Below are 23,594 nucleotides of genomic sequence, written 5' to 3'. Positions count from 1 at the left end.
GAACTGCATTTCTGCCCCCCAAACCCCAAAGATTTTAGGGTATTTCAGGTGTGGTTGATCCCATCAAAGCCTGACATTGCTGCTTGTGCATAATCCTGGTTTCTATGCTGGGATGCACAGCACGCACCCAGGGAAGTGATCCATGGCCATGGTGAAGCTGCTGCGGTCACTCCTGCCCCAGCCCATCTCCGGCGGTACCAGTGCCAGAGGGATGGGCCAGCACAAGCTGAGGTTTCTCCACCGGCTGGGCCCGCAGCCAGCCCCGCAGGACGGCCCAGCTGCTCCCCCTGCGCTTGTTCGGTGTCTCCGAGGCGCTGAGGAGCCCCGGGCCGGGGCGGGACCTCCCTGGGCCCACGGGAGCATTTCCCGGCGGGGCGGGCCCGAGGGCTGAGGCGGGCCCGAGGCGGGGCCGGGCCGCCCTCGGTGGCGGCGGCGGGATGCGGCTGCCGGAGCTGTGCCTGGCGCTGCTCTGCGCCGCCGGCACCGGCACCGAAGCGCCGCGGGCAGCCCGGGAGCGGCCGCTGGCCCCGGAGCATGGGGAGCCCGGCGCGGCCCGCGTGGATCCCCGGCAGGCCTGGATGCTGCTGGCCGGGAGCCCCGGGAGGAGCAGCGGCGAGCGCGGCCGCGGCGGCTCCGCGGCTCTCACGGCCCCAGCGGGCCCCGGCACCCCTGGGAAATCAACCGCGGGAGCCGGGGCTGGCCCGGCCGTGCCCGAGGAGCTGCTGAGGGAGCTGCAGCTCCTGCTCAGAGGTACCGGCTGGGGACACAGGGCGGGAGCTGTGGGGACAGCCGGACAAGGCGAAGCTGGGCTGGGCAGCAGAGCCAGGAGAAGTGAAGGTTCCCTTGCTAATGTCACACTCCGGTGGGGTTCGGGGTCAGGCACGGCAAAGGTGTGCAGAACAGCTGGGGAAGGGTCTAAGGAGGAGGAGAGCAGCGAAGGCAGCGCCCAGCGTCGTGTGGAAGCAGCCTTCCATTGCCAAACGCGTGCAGACCTCGCTGTGGAGCAGAAGACGTGGCTGGAGCTGGGGCAGTTCTACATTGTGAGTGCCCATCCTGCCCCTTTCCCTGTCTGCAGGGGCACCCCCCTGGCACAGGGACTCCTCCTCTAACTCAGCCATTCCCCACGCCAGCCTGAGAGGGAGGAGATGTTCCAGCGTGGCCCGGGGCTGAACCTGACCAGCGGGCAGTACACAGCCCCCCTTGCGGGATTCTACACCTTCAGCAGCACGCTGCACATCGGTGAGCCCTCCGACAGCGCCGCGGTGCTGCCGGGGCACGCCGGGCTGGCCTCACTCCCCGCTCTGTCCCAGCGCGCAGGGAGCCGCGGAGGAAGAGGCAGGGATGCCGCGGGAGCCGCCTGCGGGTGCTGATCTGTGTGCAGTCCCGCTGCCAGCACAACAGGTACCACAGGGCAGGGCCAGGGCCAGGGAGGAGCCCAGCATCGCTGGGAAAGGAGGGGCTGCTCCTCCCATCACTGCCCTCGCTCTTCTGCAGCCATCTGGAGAGCGTATCCCAGCTGGAGAGCAGCGGGGAGCTTTTCACCATCTCTGTCACAGGCACCCTTTACCTGCAGGTGAGTGGGACAGGGCTGGGCAGGAAGGTGCCTTCCATGGCCTCAGCCCAGGGCTGGGCATCCGGTCCCAGAGACAGCCAGGGCAGAGCTCTGCTAGGGCACAGACTGTGGCTGGGCTGCCCTAAAGCTTGTGCTGCTCTTTTCCCGTAAGGAAGGGCAGGGGCAGCTCCTCCAGCTCCTGGTTGCTGTGTGCAGGGAGAGCTCTCTCCCTGGCCCTGCCAGGCCATGCCTGGTGCCCAGGGGAGGTGTCCTGGCCCTGCTAACCCCTCTCTCCCCCCAGGCTGGGCAGCATGCCTCTGTTTTTGTGGACAACACGGCAGGCTCTCCCCTCACCGTTCAAAGTGGCTCCGATTTCAGTGCTGTGCTGCTGGGAGTGTGAAGAGGCTGGACCACGCTGAACTTGTGCCAGGAGCAGCCAGACCCTTCTTCCCTCTGCCAGCCACCACTGTGCCTCCCCGGCTCAGCACCAAGCCCAAGGAAGAGCATTTGCTCATGCAGGGAGCTGCAGTCTGGTCTGATACTGCTCATGCTGAAGATGGACAAAAGATCACGAAGGTGATGATGATGATGATGATGATAGTAATAAAGCAGCCTGAGCAGGACCTAAAGGCATTCACTTTTACCTAAAGGCTAGGCCTAGAAGTTTATCTTGGGAAACACTGCTGGCAGTGGCAGCAGATGGCTGCCCAGGGCTCAGCTCCCACCGTGATGGTACAAAGCCCCACATGTCCATTATTTTCCTTGGTGCACTTCCCTTCCCTGCCCAGACTCAGTCTCGGCAGCCCAGGCCAGATTCTGCATTGCTTTAGCCCCTGCAGTGTGTGAGCAGGGGCTTTGCTGGAGCCAACATCCCTCACACCAATCATCAAAGCAAAGTCCCAACAGTGCCACACGTTGGATTAAAGCAAATTCCTGCCCTTGGCGTTGCAGAGCAGGCACTCCCTGGCTGTGGCAGCCCAGATAGAGCCCAGCTCTGTGCTGTGGCTGTGATAGCTCAGCAGGGCACAGCCTGCGTGACCCAGCCAGGGCAGCACCAGGAAGGGTGAGCACCTCATTTCCCAGTAGTGCTCAGGACTGGGCAAGTGGTGCCAGCAGCACTGCAAGATAGCCTCAGCTAACAGCCCCACCTTCTCCATGGATGTCCCTGCCCTTCTCCCCGGGCTGCATCTCCTTGAGGAGCCTGCTGAAGGAGCTGTTAATGCAGCAGTTCATGGGTAGGGGTGTTTGGGTCTGGAAAAAGGGGCAGCTGAGAAGGGAAAGCAAATTGCCTTTCTGAAATTTGCCATCAGGGTTCATTTTGCCACAAACAGAAGAGAAGCAACTCCATGCTGCTCTGTCTGGGCTCTCCAAATTTGCCTTTCAAGAGCAGAAAACAGGAGAGTGTGCTGCTAACAAAGGCATCCCCTCTCAGCTCATCCTGCACTGCAGCCTCACATCAAAATACACAGGAATGGCTGGGAGCAGAACAAGCTGGCAGAGGATTCACCAGCACTACCCAAAATCTGTGCCAGAGGGCCACTTCCTTCCCCAGTGCTCTGCAGGAGATGCAGAGAGTCAGGGTGCACCCTCAGACTAAGCCCATGAAGTGTAACTCACTACTGCTGGAGCAGAAACAGGAGATGGCCAAGCCCCCTGTCCCAAACAGCCCAGGAGCTGGGACAAATCCCAAAGTTCCAGGGATACAGAAAACAGAAAGGAGCCAGGGAAGCTCCTGCACCACCCTGCCCTTGTCCCCTTCCCTGGGACTGCAGCTGGGCCTCAACAGAGCAAGGAGGCAACCACAATGCACAGCCCTCAGCCCCCTCACACACAGGGTGGGAAATTGGAAACTTCAGGGCTTAGGTAGCCCAATCCATTTAGCTTTCATTCTGTCACTTGGTCTTAGGCCAAATTTTCTCTGGAAAACAGCACACTGACTGCAGCAACAGCTGGCAGAGGCACTGAGACAGGATGAGACACCAGACACTAATTAGTACCTAAAACCTGAGATGCCTTCTCCTCAGATAGCACAGACAAGCACAGAGCCTGCCTGCAGCTCAGCTGCCTTTTCACCAAGCCCATTTGGTGAAAACACTTCTTCCAAAAAACATCAGGGGCAAATTCCAGCCACTTTTTCCATACCAACTTTGGGGTAAAACTCCTGCAAGCACAGGGCAGGTATGCTGCTGTCCTGCAAGGGCTGTTTGTGTCCCTCAGCTGCAGGCAACCTCACAGCCCAGCTTCAGAGCCAGGTTTCCTACCCAGTGTGAAGGACAGCACATATCACATCCCAAACTGGATTTCACAGTCTGTATGGTACAGCCTGTGTGAGTCCTGGAACTCCACTCTCCCAGGGTCTTGCACAAAGCTCAAGGATGTGGACAGCAGAACTGTCCCAATAAAAAGCTGGCAGAGCTGATGGCCCCAGATCCGTCCTGGCAGCACCCCTGTCCAGGGAATTCACTGCATTTGCAGAGACATTCAACCCTAGCACTGAGATAACCCTGTAGGAAAGGCATTTTGTGTTCTTCTTGTGAGCCAGCAAAGGCTTCCTAAAGATAAGGAAAGCCTTGTATCTCTCTCGAGGAAGACACCAAGGCTGTGACCATGGTGACACAATGGAGGAGAGAATGTTAAAAGATACAGACTTTAGCTGGCTCACAAAATGAAGGGGCTCCTTGTTCACCTATTGAGAACTTTGTTTCTTTCTTATGACCAATGGGCAGTGAATGTGTCTGTTAAGTAAATGTAAATATCTTGACAAACTATAAAAGCAACATGCTGCTGTAATAAATCTCTCTTATGCACCCTTCTGATGGAGCCTTGGTGCTTTGCTTTTGCTTGGTGTTGTGCTCTAGAGCAACATCAACTGTCACAGACACATTTTCTGAAAAATCCTTTCCTTAGGATTTTTCCTCCTGAGAAGCTGGGAGGCCTCAGGAACAAAATGCAAACAATGGTTATCTGCTGCTGTGGAATGCAACAGGTGCATCTGTGATTGTTCTCTTGTGGTTGTTTCTAATTAATGGCCCATCACAGTCAGCTGGCTCAGACTCTCTGTCCAAGACACCAGCCTTTGTTATCATTCCATTCCTTTTCTATTCTTAGCCAGCCTTCTGATTAAACCCTTTCTTCTATTCTTTTAGCATAGTTTTAATATAACATATATAATAAAATAATAAATCAAGCCTTCCAAACCATGGAGTCAGGATGAGGAAAGACACGAGGATCTGAGACCCCTGCGAACACCGTCACGACCAATATTAGAAAAAAACCCATCTTTATTTACACTGGAGAGCACGCAGCAGGAGCCAGCCTCCTGCAGGCACACAGCATGCACACAGAGCTCTCCCCTGGCTCAGCAGCCCCCTCGGTGCTCGATCCTGACCAGCATGACGGTGACGTTGTCGGCCGAGCCGCGCTGCACGGCCTTGCTGGCCAGCCTGTTACACGCGGCCTCGTAGCGAGCGTCGGCCTCCAGCCTCCCCTCTCTCGTCTGGATATTCTTATCCTGTAGGGACAGAGCAACCTCACTGCTCCCAGCAAAGCTGGGATTGGCTTGTATTGTGATCTTGTATGTTTTAGCTGCATTAAGATGTACTTTGCTTTATCCCAGTTTCCCCCCTGCTGCCTCCTGCGACGGTGGGGTTGTGTTTTCCAAACATTGGGAAGCAGAACAAATGCACACAGCCTAGGGGATAACTAGAGGGCACTCTGGCAGTTCATTTTGTGCCCTGTGCAGTGACAAACCCAGCCCCCACATGCCACCTTCTCCTCACCTCCAGGCAGGACACAATGAAGTTCACAGCTTCTTCTGGTGTAAACACTTTAAAGAGGCCATCACACGCTATCAGAATGAACCTGGAAATCAAGCGGAGACAGATTCCAAGGCTGAATTTTTGGCTCCTCAGCTACAACAAAATCACTCCAATCTATTTTATGAACATCCATGCTCAGATCCAAAGGGAAGATGCTGTGAAAGCTCATCTGAAAATCCCTTGGGAGCTACTGTTCATGGCAATTCAAAATACAGGGCAAAGAGCCAGGCAACAAATGTAAGACCTTGATCAGGACATCCTGGCTGTGCTACAACACTGGCAAGATCATATTATCCTGATCACATCTCCACTGTTTCTCTAAGAACTGCTTCTTTCCTCTGAGTCCTTTTCATTCATGTATTTTCCCTGTGAAGCAGCTAATGCAAGGAAATACAGAAACAAAGCTGTTTCACTTTACATTTCTAGACTCCTGAGGCATGTGGTAATTTAAACATGCAAATTCAAAAAGAGAAGTACGTGACACAACTGTGAGCAGAAAACTTGACACAAAATACTGCCACAGGCTGCAGAAGGTTGAGGAGATACAAAGCCCAAGGCAAGGGCAGCACCCCCCTTAGGATGGGGAGGCAGCCTGCTGTGCACTCCCTGCCTGCACAGGGAATTGTATTAACCAGGAGCCCTAACCAGAGTCCCCAGGACAAGGAAAACTAAACAAACCTACAGAAGTGGTCAGTCTGCACATGCCTCTGAAGACATCACTTCAGTGCATGATACTCACGAGTATCTTTAGAAATATTTCAGTGGATCACTTGATATGGAGCTCTAATCCCAGAAAAAGCAGCAGTACTGGGTTACACTCACCTCTGAGAGTCTGCAGGGCCATACTGACACAAAAGCTCACTGCAATTTGTTGTTGCCAATCATATCATGGAAAAGTATCTCAAATCTTCAAATATCACAGATGAAGGCAAAAGTCTTTATTGCCACCACAGCTGCTAAAAACAACTCCTGGACAGGATGGAGACCCAAGAGAACTCAAGCCTCAACTACCTGCTTGAATACTGATTTGTGAGCTTAATCAGAGCTCAGAGGACATCTAAGGCCTGTGCATGCTATTGCTATGAGGCTGGCTCCTCCAGAGGAGCATTCACAGCATCTGGGCAGAGCAGCAGGTTATCCCACTGTCCTAACCAGGAACAGAAGCAGAGAGACAGCAGCAGTAAGAACATCCTCTGATTCTGGAGGGATCAGCCTGAAGTGCCTTGGCTCTCAGAGCAGAGCAAGCAGGGCTGGGACAGCCCCCCCCGTGCCAGGGCACCCGTTACCTGTCATTGTGTGTGAGCTGGCAGCGTTTGATGTCGGGCACAGAGATGACACCACAGCGCTTGTACTGCCCGTCCCCGATGGAGCGCGAGACCTCCAGCACTCCCAGCACTCTGCCGTCCCTGCACGAGGAGAGAAAGCACTCAGAGCCCTCCCCACGTGTGCATTCCACTGCACTGCCTGCTGGGGACATGGTGCACCCATCTGCTTGTACAAATAATGACCCACTTCCCCAGCAAGCTCAAATCTTCCCTTCAAAGTCCCCTTGCCTTTCTGTGTGTTTGTGTGAAGCTCTGGGAAACAGCTGAGGAGGAAATAAAGTCAGGAGACTTAAAGGCTGTTCTCTGTCACCCTGCCCTAACTCAAATCCTGCTTAGCCTAGCAAACTGGGGCAGTAAAATTATATGTGAGCTGAACTCCCAGTGGCATAGTTTGAATAGAGATTATTTTTTGGCAAGATATCCAGCAAACTGCTCTTCACTAGAAGCAGAGTGGCAGAGGCAAGAGGTGTGAGTCAGCAGCCCCTCTGAGGACACCAACCCCTACAGACTGGCCCAGCTGCAGGCAGCTCCCAGGAGTGAAAAACACAACATGTTCAGCTCCTGACCACTTTAGTAACACTGATTGCAGCATGCAGTTTATGTGAAACCCACATTACATCACCCCTCAGGAAACACCTCTGGGTTGTCAAGCTTTTTTAACTAACCCAGCTCCATAGAGAACAGCTTCCCACACTTCACCTATCCAACAATAAAGCATCTTCTCCCCAAAAAGGCTCTTCTGTGCTCTCTGAGAATACACAAAGCTCATTCATCTCATAGTCCAAGCAGCCCCGCTTGAGATAAAAGCCAGAAGCAAGGCATGTCATGGAGAAGAGATCTGACACTCACACACTTTGTGGCTTATCTCCTGGGCCCAAAATATTGAAGTGCAAGCAGAGGGAGAGGCTCCCAGGCAGTCAGGGACCAGTTCTGAAAGGAGCTAACAGACACTGGGCCATCTCTTTGCCACGTGCAAAGAGAGATCAGTGCAGAGTGCAAGTGGCAGCATGTGCTCCCCAGAGATAAGGGGAACAAAGCGCTCCAGTGCAGTGTAACAGAACTGAGCCCACCCCTCTCCAGCCTGGCTGCATTTTGCTTCCACAGGCATGAAGATACTTCACCTGCACTGAATCCTTTCTTTGTGAAAATGCCACTAAATCAAGAAACAGCCCTCAAAGAAGAGAGAGAACCTAGCCACGGAAATAGGACACAGTTGTTGTGTTTGGCACCCGCTCCCCAAACAGCCATGAACTCCTTTTTGCACAGGAACATTAAGATAATCACATTTTGGCTCTAGAAAACTCCCTCCTAACGCAGAGAGGCTCAGTGCATACAGTAACCCCAGGGGAGAACACCAATGGACATTGAGGGCTTTCTGTGCTCTCTCAAACCATGCCCCCTCTCAGAGGACAAGGACAGAGGAGTCATGCTGCAAGGAGATGGGTTCTGTTCAGCACCACAGTGTGCAGAAAGCAGCAGCTTCCTCAACAATCCAATCCAGCTCTGTAGATCCAAATCTGTAGGTCAAGCTTAAGCCTGCCTATGCTGGTATCCCACTGCCAGGCTCTCACAGGGGTCCTGCCCTGGCCTCTTAAGGCTCTGGGAACCACCAACCAACCCCAGTAACTGAATCCTTACAGGCCTCAGGTATATTCCAACTAGGATGCATACTGTGCTCAGAGAGCTTCAAAATCTCAATGCTCAAGCCCCAAATCAGGCTGGGATTTAGATCAGCTCATTCACACCCCAGGCACTCACCTGACATTTCCCCCAGCTTTCTGTATCCGCATCCTCTCCTCGTACTGGGTGGGGTTGTGCTCCTTGCTGAGGCTCAGGGCTGTGTGCTTCTGGCTCTCCTCGTTGTACCGACACAGAACGGCCTGTGCTGACAAAACACCCCCATCAAACAACAGCCCAGCTGCAGCTTCTGGAGACAGCCCCACACTGCACTGACTGGAGGCCAGGGGTGACTCTCAGGGCTCATTCCTACGCAGGAGGTGCTGCCTCAGTGATTTTATCACTGATCTGGATGCAGGAGTTGAATGCAGCATTGCCACGTTTGCTGGTGATACCACACTGGCAGTGCTGTGGGCTCTTGGGAGTGATGAGACCTTGCAGAGGGCTCTGCACCCAGGGGGAGCAAGGCTGAGCACGAGGCTGAGCTGGGAGAGGAGAGGCTGGGGAGCAGCCCTGGAAGGGTCTGGGGGTGCTGGGGCAGCAGCTGAGCAGGAACCATGGCCAGGAGGGCAGGTGGCATCCTGGGGACACCGACACAGGAGAGGGCAGGGCCTGGCTGTGCTCAGCTCTGGGCAGCCTCACCCAGAGAGCTCCAGGGTCAGAGATGGGGAAGGGGCTTGAGTGTGCCCAGAGGAGGAGACCCAGGCTGGGGCTGGGAGGTGACCTGGGAGGGGGCTGAGGGCTCTGGGCTTGTCTGCTTAGAGAGGAGGCTGAGGGCTCTGGGTTTGTCTGATTTGAGAGAGGGAGGCTGAGGGCTCTGGGTTTGTCTGCTTTGAGAGGAGGCTGAGGGCTCTGGGTTTGTCTGATTTGAGAGAGGGAGGCTGAGGGCTCTGGGTTTGTCTGATTTAGAGAGGAGGCTGAGGGCTCTGGGTTTGTCTGCTCTCAGAGAGGGAGGCTGAGGGACAGCCTCATCCCCTCTGCAGCTTCCTGAAGAGGAGGCATGGAGAGGGAAGTGCTGATCTCATGGGAATGCTGCTCTCAGAGCAGGGCCAGGGGAGGCTCAGGCTGGACATTAGGAAGTGTTTCTTTATAGAGCACATAATCAAATACTGCACCAGGCTCCCAGCAGAGATGGCTGATGCCCCAGACTGTATTCAAGAGGCATTTGAGCAGTGGTGAAACTTTAGGGCAGCCCTGAACTGGTCAAGCAGCTGGACCAGGTGATTGTCCTAAGCTCCTTCCAACTGAAATATTCAAATATTCTCTTCTTGACACTGTGAGATATTTAACACCAGCAAGAGAGAGCTTTCACACACCACTGCTTTACACTATGGGAGACAACACAGAAATACTCTGTACCCACCCAAACCAAGATACTTTGTGGGAACAGTTGAGTAGCTCATGACAACTCAGACATCCCAAACAAACAAACAAGACCCCCACATAGCTCTGGGCAGAATGAAGATGCCACCAGGGGTCTCCATTCTGCTTACCCGGCTGTCCCCGAGGTTGGCTATGTAGAGAATATTGTCAACAGCCAGGACACAAGTGGCTGTGGAGCCATCCTTCCATGCTGGCTTCCTGAAAGGAACAGAAATGAGATTGCTCAAGGGAAAAACAACACTTAAGAAGTTACAGAGTGTTCCTGGGGACTCAAAGAGTGTCCAGCAATCAGGTGGCACAAGCCCACAGCAGCTGCCTGCCAGCAGCTCAGGTTGGTGACAAACAGCAAACTGGAGAGGGACAGAGAAGCTACACACACTGCAGATTCTGAATCACAGAATCACAGAAGTTCAAGACTGGAAGAGACCTATGAGATCATCAAGTCCAGCCGATGTTCTAACTGTTCAACTAGATCATGGCAGCAAGTGCCACATCCAGTATTTTTTTGAACTCTTCAAGGGATGATGACTCCACCACCTCACTGGGTAAATGAATGCACAGTCCATGCCCAGCTGGGGCAAATGCTGCCAACCACAGCTCCCACACCAACTCCTCCTGACACTCAGCTCCCAGGAAACCTCGTGTGTGAGCAGACCAGGCTCAGCCCTGATGGCTGCCCAAAAGCTACAGCATCACGAGCAAACAAAAACCCCACACTCCTCCTTGGGAAGCTGCTTCTTTGCAGCAAAACTCTACAGCAGAAATTCCTTCTTTTTTGCTTACACTTTCCTCCTTTTCTCACAGTGTCCCTGTTCCCTGCTCCACCTCAGCCCTCCCCACCCCACCTCAGCAGCAGCATGACCACTTGCTCAGTTGCTCTCCTCCTGTTTCACTTCCTGTAGTTAAGCTTTTATCTCTAGAGCTCTAGGTAAAATGAGAAGCATTTCTTAGATTACAGCTGCCAGACTAGCCCTGTCCACAAAAAAGCATGGCTATGATGCTATTCTTCACTGAGAGACTGATTTCTAGACATATTTCACCCAGTTTTTCCTTACTTTGAAGGTGTGGCTGCATGAACATGATTCATTTCACCATCAATACAGCTATTGCTAGCAATCCTTTATCATAAGTCATGTTTCTGACCAGAGGCTGGTTTGAGAAAGACACTACTGACAGTTCTTGACAGACTCAAGAAAGCATCCTTCTTTTGCCTGGTCAAACTTGTTGTTTGATTAGGCTTAAGAGACTGAGCCAGTTTACAATTTACTTAGAATTGGAAGTTTCAGGGAATCAAATGCACCAGCAGTGTCTCCATCTGTGAGAGAGGTGTCATTGTGAAACAATAAAAATCCCAAACCAGATGTGTGTGAAGGACTGGTAACAAAGTGACTGTGTTTGAAATGCAATCTGTATCTTCCCTAGTCCACACATTTGGGGTGTCAGCTCAGCAGACACTGAGAGAAGGGTGCTTGGCAGGCTGGCATTTACCCCACAGAGGGACATTCTTCATAACATCTCTGTTTTCTAAAGAGTTGAAGAAAGCAAGATTTAAATTTACACTGGGAGATGTAGGTCTTTCAACACAGGGCATTAAAAGCTGCCTCAGGGATGTGTTCCAGCCTGACAAGCAGAGCTCTAAAGAAAGCTCAGTGGCCTCTACAGAGCCCCTCCTGCCACACACTGAAGCCATCAACAGAGAGATCCCACCTCAGGCAGCACAGGACAAGTCCCTTCAGCAACATGGCAAGTCTTTAAATAGAAATCAAACAATCCTGATAAAGATTTTCTAAAGAGTTGAAGAAAGCAAGATTTAAATTTACATTGGGAGGTGTAGATCTTTTGACACAGGATTGTCCCTATTAAGGACAGAGGTGGTCCTTGAACCTGTTTTGCTTCCTTCCTTTGTAGAAACATTTCAGTCTAAGGGATCCTACAGAGCACTTACCACAGAGTAAGGGTGGAACATGCCATGATCCAGTTCTCAGCTGGCAGAGGCACAGCCTGGCACAGTGGAGCTGTGTGGAGTTTTGCCAAAGCACAGGAATGACACAAGGAAGGTTTCCTCTGCCCTGCTCACAACTCAGACCTCAGAATGCACACTAAGAAATACAATTAACAGAAAGCATTTGTACTTACTGGCTGGATGCCTGCTTTAGAAACTCCTCATCTGTGTGTTTGAAGGTGTCCAAAAGGCATCTCTTCACAGTTTTCTCCACGCTGGCCACCTCACCTGTCAGAGAAAACAGCAACTAAGCTCCAAGTGAAACATATCTGATCTATCCTAGTCTGTCCCTTTGCTCATCCAACATTCAGTCAGGCAGTGCATCTCTTGGACCCTACAGAGCAGTTGTGGCACAGCCTGGGCTTACCCTACCAGAAATCCATGCAGTAGTGTATGTGGAGAGTTTATGACATAAACCTCTCCACCACAGGAGGATTTTCATATTGGATGCCAAAACTGGCAACAGCACATCCCACACTTGTTTAGTGAGTCACAGTTGGCTACTTGCACCCTTGTGGGCAAAAGGCTTCCAGCCCTCTTGCCCAGCAGACACAGCAGTCTTGCAAGCCCTGTGGTAATAAGTGCCAAGGCAGAAAAGGTGATGGTTGTCATACAGCCCTTATTCCACCCCTCTCACCTTTAGGAAATTTCTTGATCAGGTTTTGGTGCAGATTCTGTGCTGCAAATTTGGAGGCTCGCACCCCGCCGTGGCCGTCAAAAACAGCGAAGTACGAGACACGTGTGCTGTGAGGGAACCAAAGGCAGCAGGAGGAGCTGAGAAAGGCCACAGGGAATGGGAACAAGAACATCCCTCTCCAAACCACCCTGCCCTGTGCCAGCCACTCCAGAAATCCTGCACCCCAAGGCACAGAAGGCAGCAGGTGTCTGAGCTCATATATTCAGCATTTACATGGTTGATGTGTTGTAACACTCAGCTGAAAACTTTCTTGTAATTTTCCACTTCTCAAGAAAATGAAGGGCTAAAGGGTTTACAGGTTGGCATAAAAGTAGATAAGCATTTTACCTCAAGGATACTGCAACTCTCCAGGCATCACAGACATCAGTTTAGCCAATCCTACAGTCCCTTCCATGCCTAAGCTTGTTCTAACAATGCTACAGACAAAAAAACTTGGATCTCTCAGAACACAAACCTCTTGGGACAATACTAGCTCAGAAGCAAAATCCAGTATCAGGGTGATGCTTGAGCACATTTCTTTCATTTTACATACCCACTTACATTTGGGTAATACAGGATCAAGACCCAGTGTTATCAGGCCCTCATTATTTTAATTTTACACACCCACCTACATTTGGGTAATACAGGATCAGCATCCAGAGTTATCAGGCCCTCATGGTGCTCATTATTTTAATTTTATATATCCACTTACATTTGGGTAATACAGGATCAGCATCCAGAGTTATCAGGCCCTCATGGTGCTCATTATTTTAATTTTATATACCCACCTACATTTGGGTAATACAGGATCAGCATCCAGAGTTATCAGGCCCTCATGGGGCTCATTATTTTAACTTTATATACCCACTTACATTTGGGTAATACAGGATCAACACCCAGTGTTATCAGGCCCTCATTATTTTAATTTTACACACCCACCTACATTTGGGTAATACAGGATCAGCATCCAGAGTTATCAGGCCCTCATTATTTTAATTTTACACACCCACCTACATTTGGGTAATACAGGATCAGCATCCAGAGTTATCAAGCCCTCATGGTGCTCCTAAAGCCAGTGACTGAATCCACTAAGCACCCCTCCAAGGGGGGTGTTTGCACACAGCAGCCCTGTGAACTGCCTGGGAACACAGCTAGCTGATGCTTCACCCCAGGTGTCCCATAACAAGCCCAAACCATGCACCACAAGAGGCAGACAAGAGCACCAGCTGTTCCAAGCAGAAGGGATCATCCCCTGGGTTTAGCTGAAGCAAGCTGGGGCTCCCTCAGCCCCAGGATGGCTGCTCTGGCCCCTGGGCTCACTCACATTTGGGAGGGCAGAGGCCGGCACTCCTCGGTGATGTCGTTTAGGATGACGTGTGCATCCTGCATGTCTTCCCTCTCACCCTTCCTCTCTGCCACGTAACCCTTCAGGCCAAGAATGCCCACTGATCCTAAAGGGGAACAAAGCAGACACACACACACATGCAAATCAAACTCCTCTGTCCCCTCAGCTCAGGCTAAAACCAGAAGTTCTCAGCTTTCAGAGCCCTTGTCCTGGCAGCGCAGCCCTCGTACTGCAACAAACGCTCTGCTGCTGAGCAGGACATGTTCACTTTGTGACATGGATTTTATGTGCTCCCAAGGCCAGCAGCTCTAAAAGCAGCCTGCCCTCATTCTGGCAGGCAGCTGCAGCCAAGCAGGACTGCTGGGCATTGGGCAGGACTCTAAAACAGGGGCAGGGGACAGGGACCTGCAGCTTAACAAAGCCCAGCTTTAAAGAGTGCACTAAGGACTGGAAACCCAGGTGTGAAGCACCCAGGACATGTCCTTTCCTTTGTACCCCTGAACACATCTTGCTCCCAAAGCTGCAACACAGGCACTGGAGCCAAAGGCTCTGTCTGTAACAGGCCTGTCTGTCCCCCTCTCAGCAGCCAGCACAGATTTGTGGATGTGGCAAAAGAAAGTGATGTGGATCCAGCCTCACAGAAGGTGCACACCAATGCCCCTCTGGGCAGCACAAGCACTTATCCTGCCAGTGCTGAGGGCCTGCTGCCCAGCTCCTGCTGCTCCAGCAGGGACAGAAACAAGGCCCAGGTGAAGGAGACACACAGAGCCAGGAAGCTCAAGGAGCTGCCACAGCCCCCTGCAGCAGTTTGTTGTTTCCTGCAAGAAGCTGGAAAGGCAAGCAGACTGAAAAACCAAAGCTCAGCTTTGTTCTGGACTTACTCAGCCCAACGCCAAAAGTACAAATTGAGTACATTTGTTTTCAAACTGTCTGAAAACCTTTACAAACTTTCTTTTCCACAAGTTCTTCCCTGCCATTCTTCTCTTCCTCCTCCTCCTCCAAGGACTTTCTCTTCTGTCCTTTCTCTTGGCTCTCTGCTGATGAGACTTGCTTAGTAGCACTGGAGGCTGAAAGAAAGCAAGGATGCAGGTGGCTCCAGTGTTCCAGGACTGTTTGACTTGCACAAATTCAGCAGCAAGGAATTTTATACAAAAACACACTCAGGAGTGCAGACTCACACAGCATTAAGTGACCACAGTTACTATGAACAACCCACAGGCTTTATTCCTTAGCTACCAGGCTTTTTTGTTTTGTTTTGTTTTTTTTTTTTTTTTGAAGTTAATTTCTCAGGAAGTTAATGCTACAGGCTGGAACATTTCTACATTATTATTATTATTGTTATTTTCCTCTCTGATCTCTGCCCACAACAATTCAAAGGAACTTATAAACATGCATACTTTTAGAAGGCTACAAATTAAAGCCAGCAAGCAAAAACCTGATGTCAGAACTGTGGCTTTGTCCTTCTGGAGATTTAGGCTCCCATGGGTATAGAGAATTATCTCAGCTCCTCCCAGGTGACAGCAAGCACATGGCTGCATGCATAAAGCCTTGCAGAGCACCAGGGCACTTCCCTCCCACAGCAGGGAGCTTTCAGACAACTATGGTCCCCAAAAGACAGGAATGTACTTCTGGGAACAGGCCTGATTTTAAGATTCAGGATCCTGATTTAAACAATTGGGCAACAAATTGCCAGTCAGGACTGGAGAAATAAGCACCAGGGTAACTTGCTATGTGTCCCAACACCACAGGCTGCACTGTGGGCTGTTCCCAGAGAGGCTGAGGAGGGACACAGCTCCTTACCTGGGTCACCACTGCTGGCTGGTGGGAGACCATCGAAGAGCAAAGAGCCTTCTTTTCCTGGAGCACAAAAAGAAGACAAAAACAATTAAATACCTTTGTTCCTTTCAGGGAATAATGCTTTGCCTATGTCTCTCCTGAGGTGAAGAAATTAAGCCAGTTTACCAAAGAGAGCCAAATTTCTACTTCCATTACTAGTTGGGCAAATCCAGACTTTGCATTTGCTCCAGGGAACATTTTTAAGGAATGTTTCATAGAATATATGTGGAACATCTATAACACCCTGGTTACAAAAAACCAATCAGGACGCAGCTGGTCTGCATGCCAGCACTGATAACCCTGCTGTCTTTATTCTTGTCTAACAAAGAACAGGATTTACACACATTTCATCTGAAAGAGATGCTGATGCAGGAAACACAGAAAACCAAGCTAGTGGTAGGAACAGAGCACCCATACCTGAGTCAGCACTGCTGGATGGTGGGAGATCATCAAACAGCAGAGGCCCTTTTTGGGCATCTTTCCCTGCAAGGCACCAGGGCAGAGTAAGGAAGCAATGCAGGCATTCCTGGGGAGCTGCTCTGAAGGACGGTCCCCAGGCCAGCACACGTGTGGTAAACCAGGAGAGCCCTACTTCCAGCTGTAATTTTAGCAGCTGCTACACAACCTAAATAACCACCTGCCTGGGGCTGAGGTGAGCTTTTGTCTTGAGAACAGGTTTTTGGTGTTTTTTTTTTTTTTTTGCTAGCAATCCCCTAAGCTCAGCAGCACAGTGAGAGGCAAGGCTCCAACGTGGTCTAAGCCGCGGGGAGCTGCAGTTCACACAGAACATGCAAAAACACGGTATAAACTGCAATGGGGCGAGTCCCAGGGAAAACAAAACCACAAAACCCACCAAACCCGGCATTTTCTCCAGTGATTTTTAACCCGTCCCCTCACGCTCCCCCTCGCCCCTCACGCTCCCCGTTGTGGCGGCCCGGCAGTGCGCGGAGCCACGCTGCCCACGGCCGAACTGCAGCAGGCCCGCCGCCCCTCAGCGAGCCCACGGGCCGCGGCCGGGCAGGCCCGACGGACAGCGCGGGCCCGAGCGGGTCGCGGCCTCACCCGCGGCGGCGCCGGGCTCGGGCAGGTCCCCGAACAGGTCCATGGCCGCCGCTCGCTGCCGCCCGCCGCCGCCGGCCCAACCCGCACCCGCGGCGGGCCGGAAACGGGCCCGCGCCCCCCGGCAGCGGAAACACCGCGCGGCCCCGCCCACAGCGGCGCGTGCCCGCCGCCTCCGCCAATCGCAAGCGGGGCCGCGCTGTCAGTCAGCGCCGTAGCCCCGCCCCTTGCCCCGCCGTGTTGAGCACGCCCGCGAGGGGGCGCCCCTTAGCGGCGGTGGCGCTGCCCGCCCTCAGCTCCGCTCCCCTCAGCGGCACTGCCCGCCTTGAGCGCCGCTCCCCTCAGTGGCACTGGCGCTGCCCGCCCTCAGCTCCGCTCCCCTCAGCGGCACTGCCCGCCTTGAGCTCTGCTCCCCTCAGTGGCACTGCCCGCCCTGAGCGCCGCTGCCCTCCGCTCTGTTCCCTCAGCTGCGCTCCCCTCAGTGGCACTGCCCGCCCTGAGCGCCGCTCCCCTCAGTGGCACTGCCCGCCTTGAGCTCCGCTGCCCTCAGTGGCACTGCCCGCCTTGAGCGCCGCTGCCCTCCGCTCTGTTCCCTCAGCTGCGCTCCCCTCAGTGGCACTGCCCACCCTGAGCGCCGCTGCCCTCCGCTCCGCTCCCCTCAGCGCCATTCCCTTCAGATCCGCTCCCCTCAGCGCCGCTGCCCTCAGCTCCTCTCCGCTCCGCTCCCCTCCCCTCAGCGCCAGTCCCGTCCCGTCCCGTCCCGTCCCGTCCCTGCCGCCGCCCCGCCAGCCCCAGAGATCACGCTCAGCAGCGCACGGGAGTTGCGTTAAATGCGACATTTATTTCAGAACCGAACAAGCCTCACGTGCGCACGGACGGCCAGGACCCGCAGTACCGCCCCCCTGGCACACGGCAGGGAGCGCCGGCGGGAACCGGAGGGCGGGGAGCGCCGCCTCCCTCCTCCCCTGGCCCCGGCCCGCCCGCCGGTGCCCGCCTGCCTTCCGTGCCACCCGCTGCCCTGTGCAGTTTCCCTTCCCGTTGGGCTTTCGTCGTGCTCGAAGCTCCGGTGTGCATTCCTTGCCGAGGGGATGGGGCCAGGGCCGTGCCGAGGAGCGGGCAGAGCGCTGCTGTGAGATGGCAGGCGGCCCGTGTGCCGCATCCAGCGGGCAGCTCTGAGTCCCTCGGCTTCCACCTCCAGCCGAGCCGTCTGCTCTGCAGGTTTGCTGGCCTCAGGCATGGCTCGGCTCTGGCTGGAGGGTGCCCTTCAGCTGGCTGCGTCTTGTCTGTGGCACAGGCAGCACCACACAGCCCTGGCCAGTGAACCTGTGTCTGGTCCCTGACAGACACTGGTCTCATCTCTGCCAGAAGCTGCCTCCATTCTGGAGGAGCCTCCCCTCAGCTACTCCCTGTTTGTCCACCCTGAGCCTCTTACAGTGACATCTGGGATGGTACTAACTAGTCCTTGCTCAGAGCACGGGAGCCAGGATGTTGCAGCCTGGGCCCCTGCCTTGCCCCAGCTCAGCCTCTGTGCCTCCAGGCTGGCACCTCTTCAAACAGAAAGGGCACAAGTTGGCCCTTTCAGGTCTAAAAGGATCACAGAGGGGAAGATAGCCCAGTTTGCTGGGGAGGTTGTCCTGGGCAGGGGAGCTGGGCTGAGAGGAGCAGCCCCACTGCAGATTTGGGCTGTAGTAATGGGGTAAGATGCCCAAGGAGCTGTGGCGAGGCCAGGCAGAACCAGCATGTGCTCAAGAAGAATCCCCAAACTCTTTCCGTCACCTGAAACCCAAGCTAAAGGGTGCCTGATATGCAGCAAGGGGGCCAGTGCAAGCCTCTACTCCTCTGCCACGTCCCTGCCTGTCCGTGCCCCCCACAACACGAGTGTAACGAGAAGACAGCACCACGTCCCACACACACACACCCACACACACACACACACACAATCACACCCCACAGACAGTGCAGGCAGGTGTGGCAGAGCCAAGGCGCAGCCGTGCTGGACAAGAGACAGCAGAGCTGGGGGGTGCCTGGGAGATGCACGGAGGAAGATGCTCAGCTTCCAGCACGGAGCTGTGCCAGATGCTGCTGGCCACTTGGGAAGCCCTGAACAAAAACATCTAGTCATGGGTGAGAGATGGGAGAAGAGGGAGAGCTGCTGCTGGAGGAGGTGGGAAGCAGTGATGGCTGGAGGAAGAAGGTCTTTTCAGCAAAAAACACCTCCTGTGCAGGAAGCCTCCAGATTAACATGCTGATGGAGGCAGGGTGGGGGGAGGTGGGTGCTCGCTTCTGCAGCAGAGGAAGAGTGAGAAAACACCAGCTACAACAGAAAAAAAGAAGCCCCATCCCCACCCTGACACCCTTTGATCTGCTTTGAGTTCATCATCCTGCTGGGAGAAGAAGGGATGTGCAGGCCCTTTTGGGAAAGGGCAAGAAGAATCCTGTAGGGTGGGACAGTCATTCCTAGTCGTGGCTCCTGGGGAATTTTCCTATTCCACCTGAACCTCCACACTCCCTGCAGGGTTGGGATCCTTGGCATCCTGCCCTAAGAGTGGGAAATCCCTTTGGATGAGACATCTGGGGGTCCCAGGCTGGGATAGGGGAGGTGGCCCAAGTGCTTTTTGTTGGAAAGGGGAGCCCAGCACGGGGTGACAGACAGAGCCATACCCAGAGCTCTCCTTTTCCCTCCAGTAGGACCAAGCTCCAAAGTGCAGTGACCCACCTGCAGGGACAGGGTGCCCTGGCCAGCTCAGACTGTGGGCTCCTCCCTTCCAGAGGTAGATGGGACAGGTAGGAATTGCCTTCTTTGGGAAGACATGGTGGGCTGTCTGGCCACTGCTCAGGGGAAAAGTAGTTTAAGCTGTAGGGGAAGGCAAAGCAAATATCTGGGGAAGGCATGGAGTGAGGGTGAGAGCTGCACTGCTGCCAGGCACAAGCCAGGGGTGTCCTGGGAAGGCATCTCTGGAACCCAGGCCCAGCACCAAGGCTCTCCCCTGCCTGGGGGAGGCATTGGCTGGGGGCCAGGACTCAACTTAGGGGATTTTTGTGATGTAAATAGAAATAAATACTTTATAAATATAATCTTAAAGTACTGACACCTGATCTTACTCTGCTGTCTCTTGCAGAAACACCGGTAAATTAGGGAAACCCCACATCTAAATTACCACTTTCCCTTCGCCTGAGGGCAATTCCTCCTGCTCTCCCAGCTCTGAGCTTTGCTGCATTCCCATCTCTCTAGATCAAAGACCAGCTTTTAGCCAAAACCACCCTTCTCACTCCCTCCCCTCTGACAGGGACCTTGTTTTGGAGCGTTAGATGGTGTGATATGAAGGTCACCCATGGAGGGACAGGCAGAAGATGGCACGTGCACAAGGAATCCTGCCCAGGCGGGTCCAGGCTTTTGCAGCTACAAACAGAAGTGAGTTTCCCCTGTGAAGCTGTGAATCAAGACACATCCTTCCATGGAGCAGAGAGCTGGGGCAGCAGATGGTGTGAAAGATCAGATATTAACATGGGGAGTCTTCAGACAGAATCAGCTATCTTGATCCTGTTGGCAGACGGATGAGGTGGAGGGTATTTTTCAGGTTAGATTCTCATCTGGGCTGTTCTCCTTCTGGACAGCTTGGATCTGATTTGGAAAACAAGGGACAAAAGGTGTTAAAAAATGTGGACAAGGAGAGGTGTGGACTCCCAGGCTCAGTGTCCAGGCTGATACTTGAATCCAGAGAGCTGGAGGGACATAGAATTAGTGTCTCTTTAGCCAGAGCACACAGTTCTGTGCATTTATTCCTATTCTCCTAGTCCTGCCACTTGAGGTGATCTCAAGAAGTCCATGGGATGGTCTTGTTGAGGAATGAAAACATTTAGTGCAGGTAGTTTGGTGTGCAGCTGCGATTTGAGCTGCAGGGGTGGCAGCCTGAGGCCAGAGCCGTGAACTGCCCAGCGTTTGCATAACAAAGGGCACAGGGACCTGGGGCACGGCCAGGTGAAGGGCACAGGGACTAAGAGGGTGTAAAAGCCCAGGGTTCCCTTTGTTCAGGCTCCTTTCTCTGAGGCACCCGGCTCCAGCTGTTATTTTGTTATTGCACCGTGATTAAATTATTTAAAGGATCGAGATGTCTGAGACTCTGCTGTGGGAAACTGGTGACTGAGCCAGTTAGGAAACCTTGTCTGAGTGTGTGAGGTGAGTGTAGAAGTCAAGCAAGGAACCACCTGCTGTGAAGGGGCCTCAGTCCCAGCTCAGGTGGCTCCTGTGTGACTCCAGAGTGTGGCTCTGGGATGGTGAGACAGGAAAGTTTCCTTAACAGTCTCAAAAACTCCATGGGATGGTCCCAAGAACAGTGACAGGCCAGAGGCCCTGCCACCAGGCATGGATCGTGCTTTGAGCTCAGCACGACAACACCTCTGTACCACCTGGAATCTGGCCCTAGACTGAAGCATTTAAATGTGGATGAGCTGAATTCAAAATTAATCTGGTCCAAGTTCTGCCAGCTGAAAGCCTGTCCCAGCACAGCTCTGCACAGGAGATGCTCCCCACACCCAGCTGGGGCTGTAGCAGGAAAGCACTGGGAGCCTGCAGCCCCCCCAGCAATGGCTTCTGTGCGTGCCCCTTCCCCCAGGTGCCCCTGGTACCTTATGGATCCAGCCAGGAGAGGGTTAAAAGCGTAGAGCCAGTCGTGCATGTCCTTGTCACTGCTCGCCTGCAGCAGGATGCCCCGGTGCTCGGTGCACACCGCAAAGGTGTTCGGGGTCTGCGGGGGGAGAGCCAGAGCTTAGTGCTTCCCTCAGTGGGGTGTGCAGAGTGGGGCTGGCTCCCCGTGCCCTACCTTGAGCATGGCCTGCTGGTCCTCACTGTACTCCACCTGGGCCTTGGACAGGTTCAGTATGGCCCTCTCCACCGCGTCCTTGTCCGAGTTGTAGATGTAGACGTAGGGGCGCCGGACCACCACGAAGCGTTTCACCCACCCATTGGTGTGAGGCTCCAGGAAGTGCAGGTAGCCCTTTTTGGAGACGATGGGACTGCAGAAGGGGTGGGATATAGACCATGAGGAGGTGGCAGTGGTAGGGCATGGTCCCCCTGCCCATAGGTGCTCCCCTTGCTGGCTGCCCCAGTTGCTCCTACCTGACTCGAATCTCCTGGATGTCGGGCACCAGCAACCGCTGGGGCTCCTTCTCCTCCTCAGGCCGGCGGGCTGGGGACTTCTTCTGCTCTCCTTCTATCACAGGCTCCAGATCGGGGCTCTCTGCCCTGGAGGAAACCTGGGGGGGTCTAGGGAAGGAGGAGAGGATGGAATGTAGGGAGAGTGATGGCTAGGGAACATCCATAGACAGGGACCATGTCCCAGTGATACAGCTGCTCTGCTTGGGATTTGTCACCAGAACTTCCCAGCCAGCTTCTTACCTGACCTCCATGGCATTGTAACATCCTTCCACCAGTGATGGGCAGGTCGAAGAGGGGGTGAGAGTGGTGACCCCAAGAGCTGGCATGGAAGGGTCTCTCATCAAGGTCACAGACATTTCAGACAGCTGTGGAGTAATGGAGGTGTGAACTGGAGTTTCTGTGCAAAGCCAGGCACATGCAAAGGACCAGGCTCCTGCTCAGACAGGGAGAGGCAAGACCCCTGACTGGCAGGATCCTCTCCTGGCACAGTCCTGAGAGCCACCAGTTCTGGGAAAGACCAGAGCAAGCAGGGGGAGCAGACACCCCAGAGGAGGCATGACTTCTGCCGTAGTGCCCATCTAGCCCCAGCCAGGCACACATCCCTCCCTGGCCCCACCAGCCCAGGGGCAGAGCAGTACCTTGCTCTCGCTGGCGCTGATGCAGACATGGCTGTGGCTGTACTCCCTGTTGAAGGTGTGCGTGAGCAGGCGCAAGCACTGCAGAGAGAGGAGGAGGACGGTGGGGCATGAGGAACATTCCACCTCCCACTTTTCTTCGGCTTCCTCCAGCCACAACCCCCAGCCACCCTGTGGAAGCCACTTCCTGGCCTCATCCCCACAAGCTGGGTTTGCTGCAGGATGGTACCTTCACAGCCAGCTCCTTCTGCCTCTCGCTGGGGGTCTCGGGGGGAGAGGTGCGGCTTTCAGGTGCTCCATCAGCAGAGAGTGGGGAGGAGATGCAGGAGGTGCTTCGGGACTCCGAATCCTCACTGGAGCAGGGGGACAGCGTCTCCATGCCCAGGCGGTGGGTTGTCTCCAGCTTCTCACGCAGTAACAGGTAGTGTCTTGTCTTCTCCACCTGGGCACAGACACCCAGGCTCAGGGGTGGCCCTCTCCCCATACCCAGGCCTCCTTAACCCCTTTTATTCATTAGCTTTGGATCTGCTGGCACCTGGCCAGCAGTGAAGCACAGGAGTACTGGCAGCACAGCCCCATTCCTGCCTCCTCCCACAACCAAGACAGCAGTGCCATGCACTGGGAATCCCCCCAGTGGAGCTGTGAATTGCACAATTTCAGCCCATTTCTAGCCCAGACTCTCACTTCTTGCAGCAGGCTGAGTTTCTCCAGCTCCCACTGATGGTCCAGGATGAGGCTGTCACTGCGGGGCCGCCAGCCAGCCAGGTTCTCCTCTCCCCGGACATAGGCTACAGAGGTGTCCAGCACACGCCGGCGCCTTCTCTGCATGCCTGTGGGCACAGACACACGGCTGGAGGGACAGACAAACAGCCCCTAACCCGAAGGCCTGGCTGTGCCTCCCTGTCCCAGCTGAACACCTGGGCAGAGGCGTGGCACCCACCTGGGCTGCCGGCATCAGCCACGCGGCACAGGCTGAGCTCGTAGACTCCTGTCACGCGGTTGCTGTGAACAAAGAGAGGTGAGGCATTACTGGCTTTGTCCCATCCCCACACCCCAATTTTTTTTAGCCAGGCTGCTGGGATGCCCTAGAAGAGCTCCGGTCCCTAGGTGATGGCTCTCCTGTCCCCAACA

The 23,594-nt window shown here is 54.1% G+C and overlaps 3 protein-coding genes across 4 annotated transcripts in view; 1 reads left to right on the top strand and 2 right to left on the bottom strand.

The window, feature by feature from the left end:
- The first annotated feature begins 437 nt into the window (after window positions 1–437).
- LOC131087513 (erythroferrone-like) lies at window positions 438–4,450 on the top strand. Its single transcript, XM_058031243.1, has 6 exons — window positions 438–750; window positions 880–1,040; window positions 1,131–1,239; window positions 1,311–1,401; window positions 1,495–1,573; window positions 1,931–4,450. The coding sequence occupies exons 1-6, from the start codon at window positions 438–440 to the stop codon at window positions 2,198–2,200; spliced, it is 1,023 nt and encodes a 340-aa protein (XP_057887226.1). The 3' UTR covers window positions 2,201–4,450.
- A 365-nt stretch (window positions 4,451–4,815) lies between these two features.
- Window positions 4,816–16,764, bottom strand: ILKAP (ILK associated serine/threonine phosphatase). 2 transcript variants are annotated; one of them, XM_058031442.1, is made up of 12 exons: window positions 16,677–16,764; window positions 16,032–16,097; window positions 15,579–15,635; window positions 14,717–14,845; window positions 13,758–13,884; window positions 12,395–12,501; window positions 11,892–11,985; window positions 9,866–9,953; window positions 8,454–8,575; window positions 6,657–6,776; window positions 5,332–5,413; window positions 4,816–5,063 (listed from the first exon to the last, which is right to left on the bottom strand). In XM_058031442.1, exons 1-12 carry the CDS (start codon window positions 16,717–16,719, stop codon window positions 4,911–4,913), a joined length of 1,188 nt encoding a protein of 395 aa, XP_057887425.1. In that variant the 5' UTR covers window positions 16,720–16,764; the 3' UTR covers window positions 4,816–4,910. The 2 variants fall into 2 exon arrangements, with proteins under 2 accessions (XP_057887425.1, XP_057887426.1); XM_058031443.1 differs by lacking the exon at window positions 16,032–16,097.
- Window positions 16,765–17,494: 730 nt separating this feature from the next.
- Window positions 17,495–23,594, bottom strand: part of KIF1A (kinesin family member 1A) — a 37,642-nt gene continuing 31,542 nt past the window's right edge. The window contains 9 exon segments of the mRNA XM_058030793.1: window positions 17,495–20,295; window positions 21,300–21,418; window positions 21,494–21,686; window positions 21,790–21,936; window positions 22,069–22,193; window positions 22,467–22,544; window positions 22,693–22,905; window positions 23,148–23,293; window positions 23,404–23,465. Of these exon segments, the coding sequence (XP_057886776.1) occupies window positions 20,253–20,295; window positions 21,300–21,418; window positions 21,494–21,686; window positions 21,790–21,936; window positions 22,069–22,193; window positions 22,467–22,544; window positions 22,693–22,905; window positions 23,148–23,293; window positions 23,404–23,465 (1,126 nt within the window). The 3' untranslated portion in view covers window positions 17,495–20,252.

The sequence above is a fragment of the Melospiza georgiana genome, chromosome 10 (genome assembly GCF_028018845.1).
Source record: "Melospiza georgiana isolate bMelGeo1 chromosome 10, bMelGeo1.pri, whole genome shotgun sequence".
Lineage (NCBI taxonomy): Eukaryota > Metazoa > Chordata > Aves > Passeriformes > Passerellidae > Melospiza > Melospiza georgiana.
Note: the sequence above shows the minus strand (reverse complement) of the source record. Positions and strands in the feature narration are given on the sequence as shown.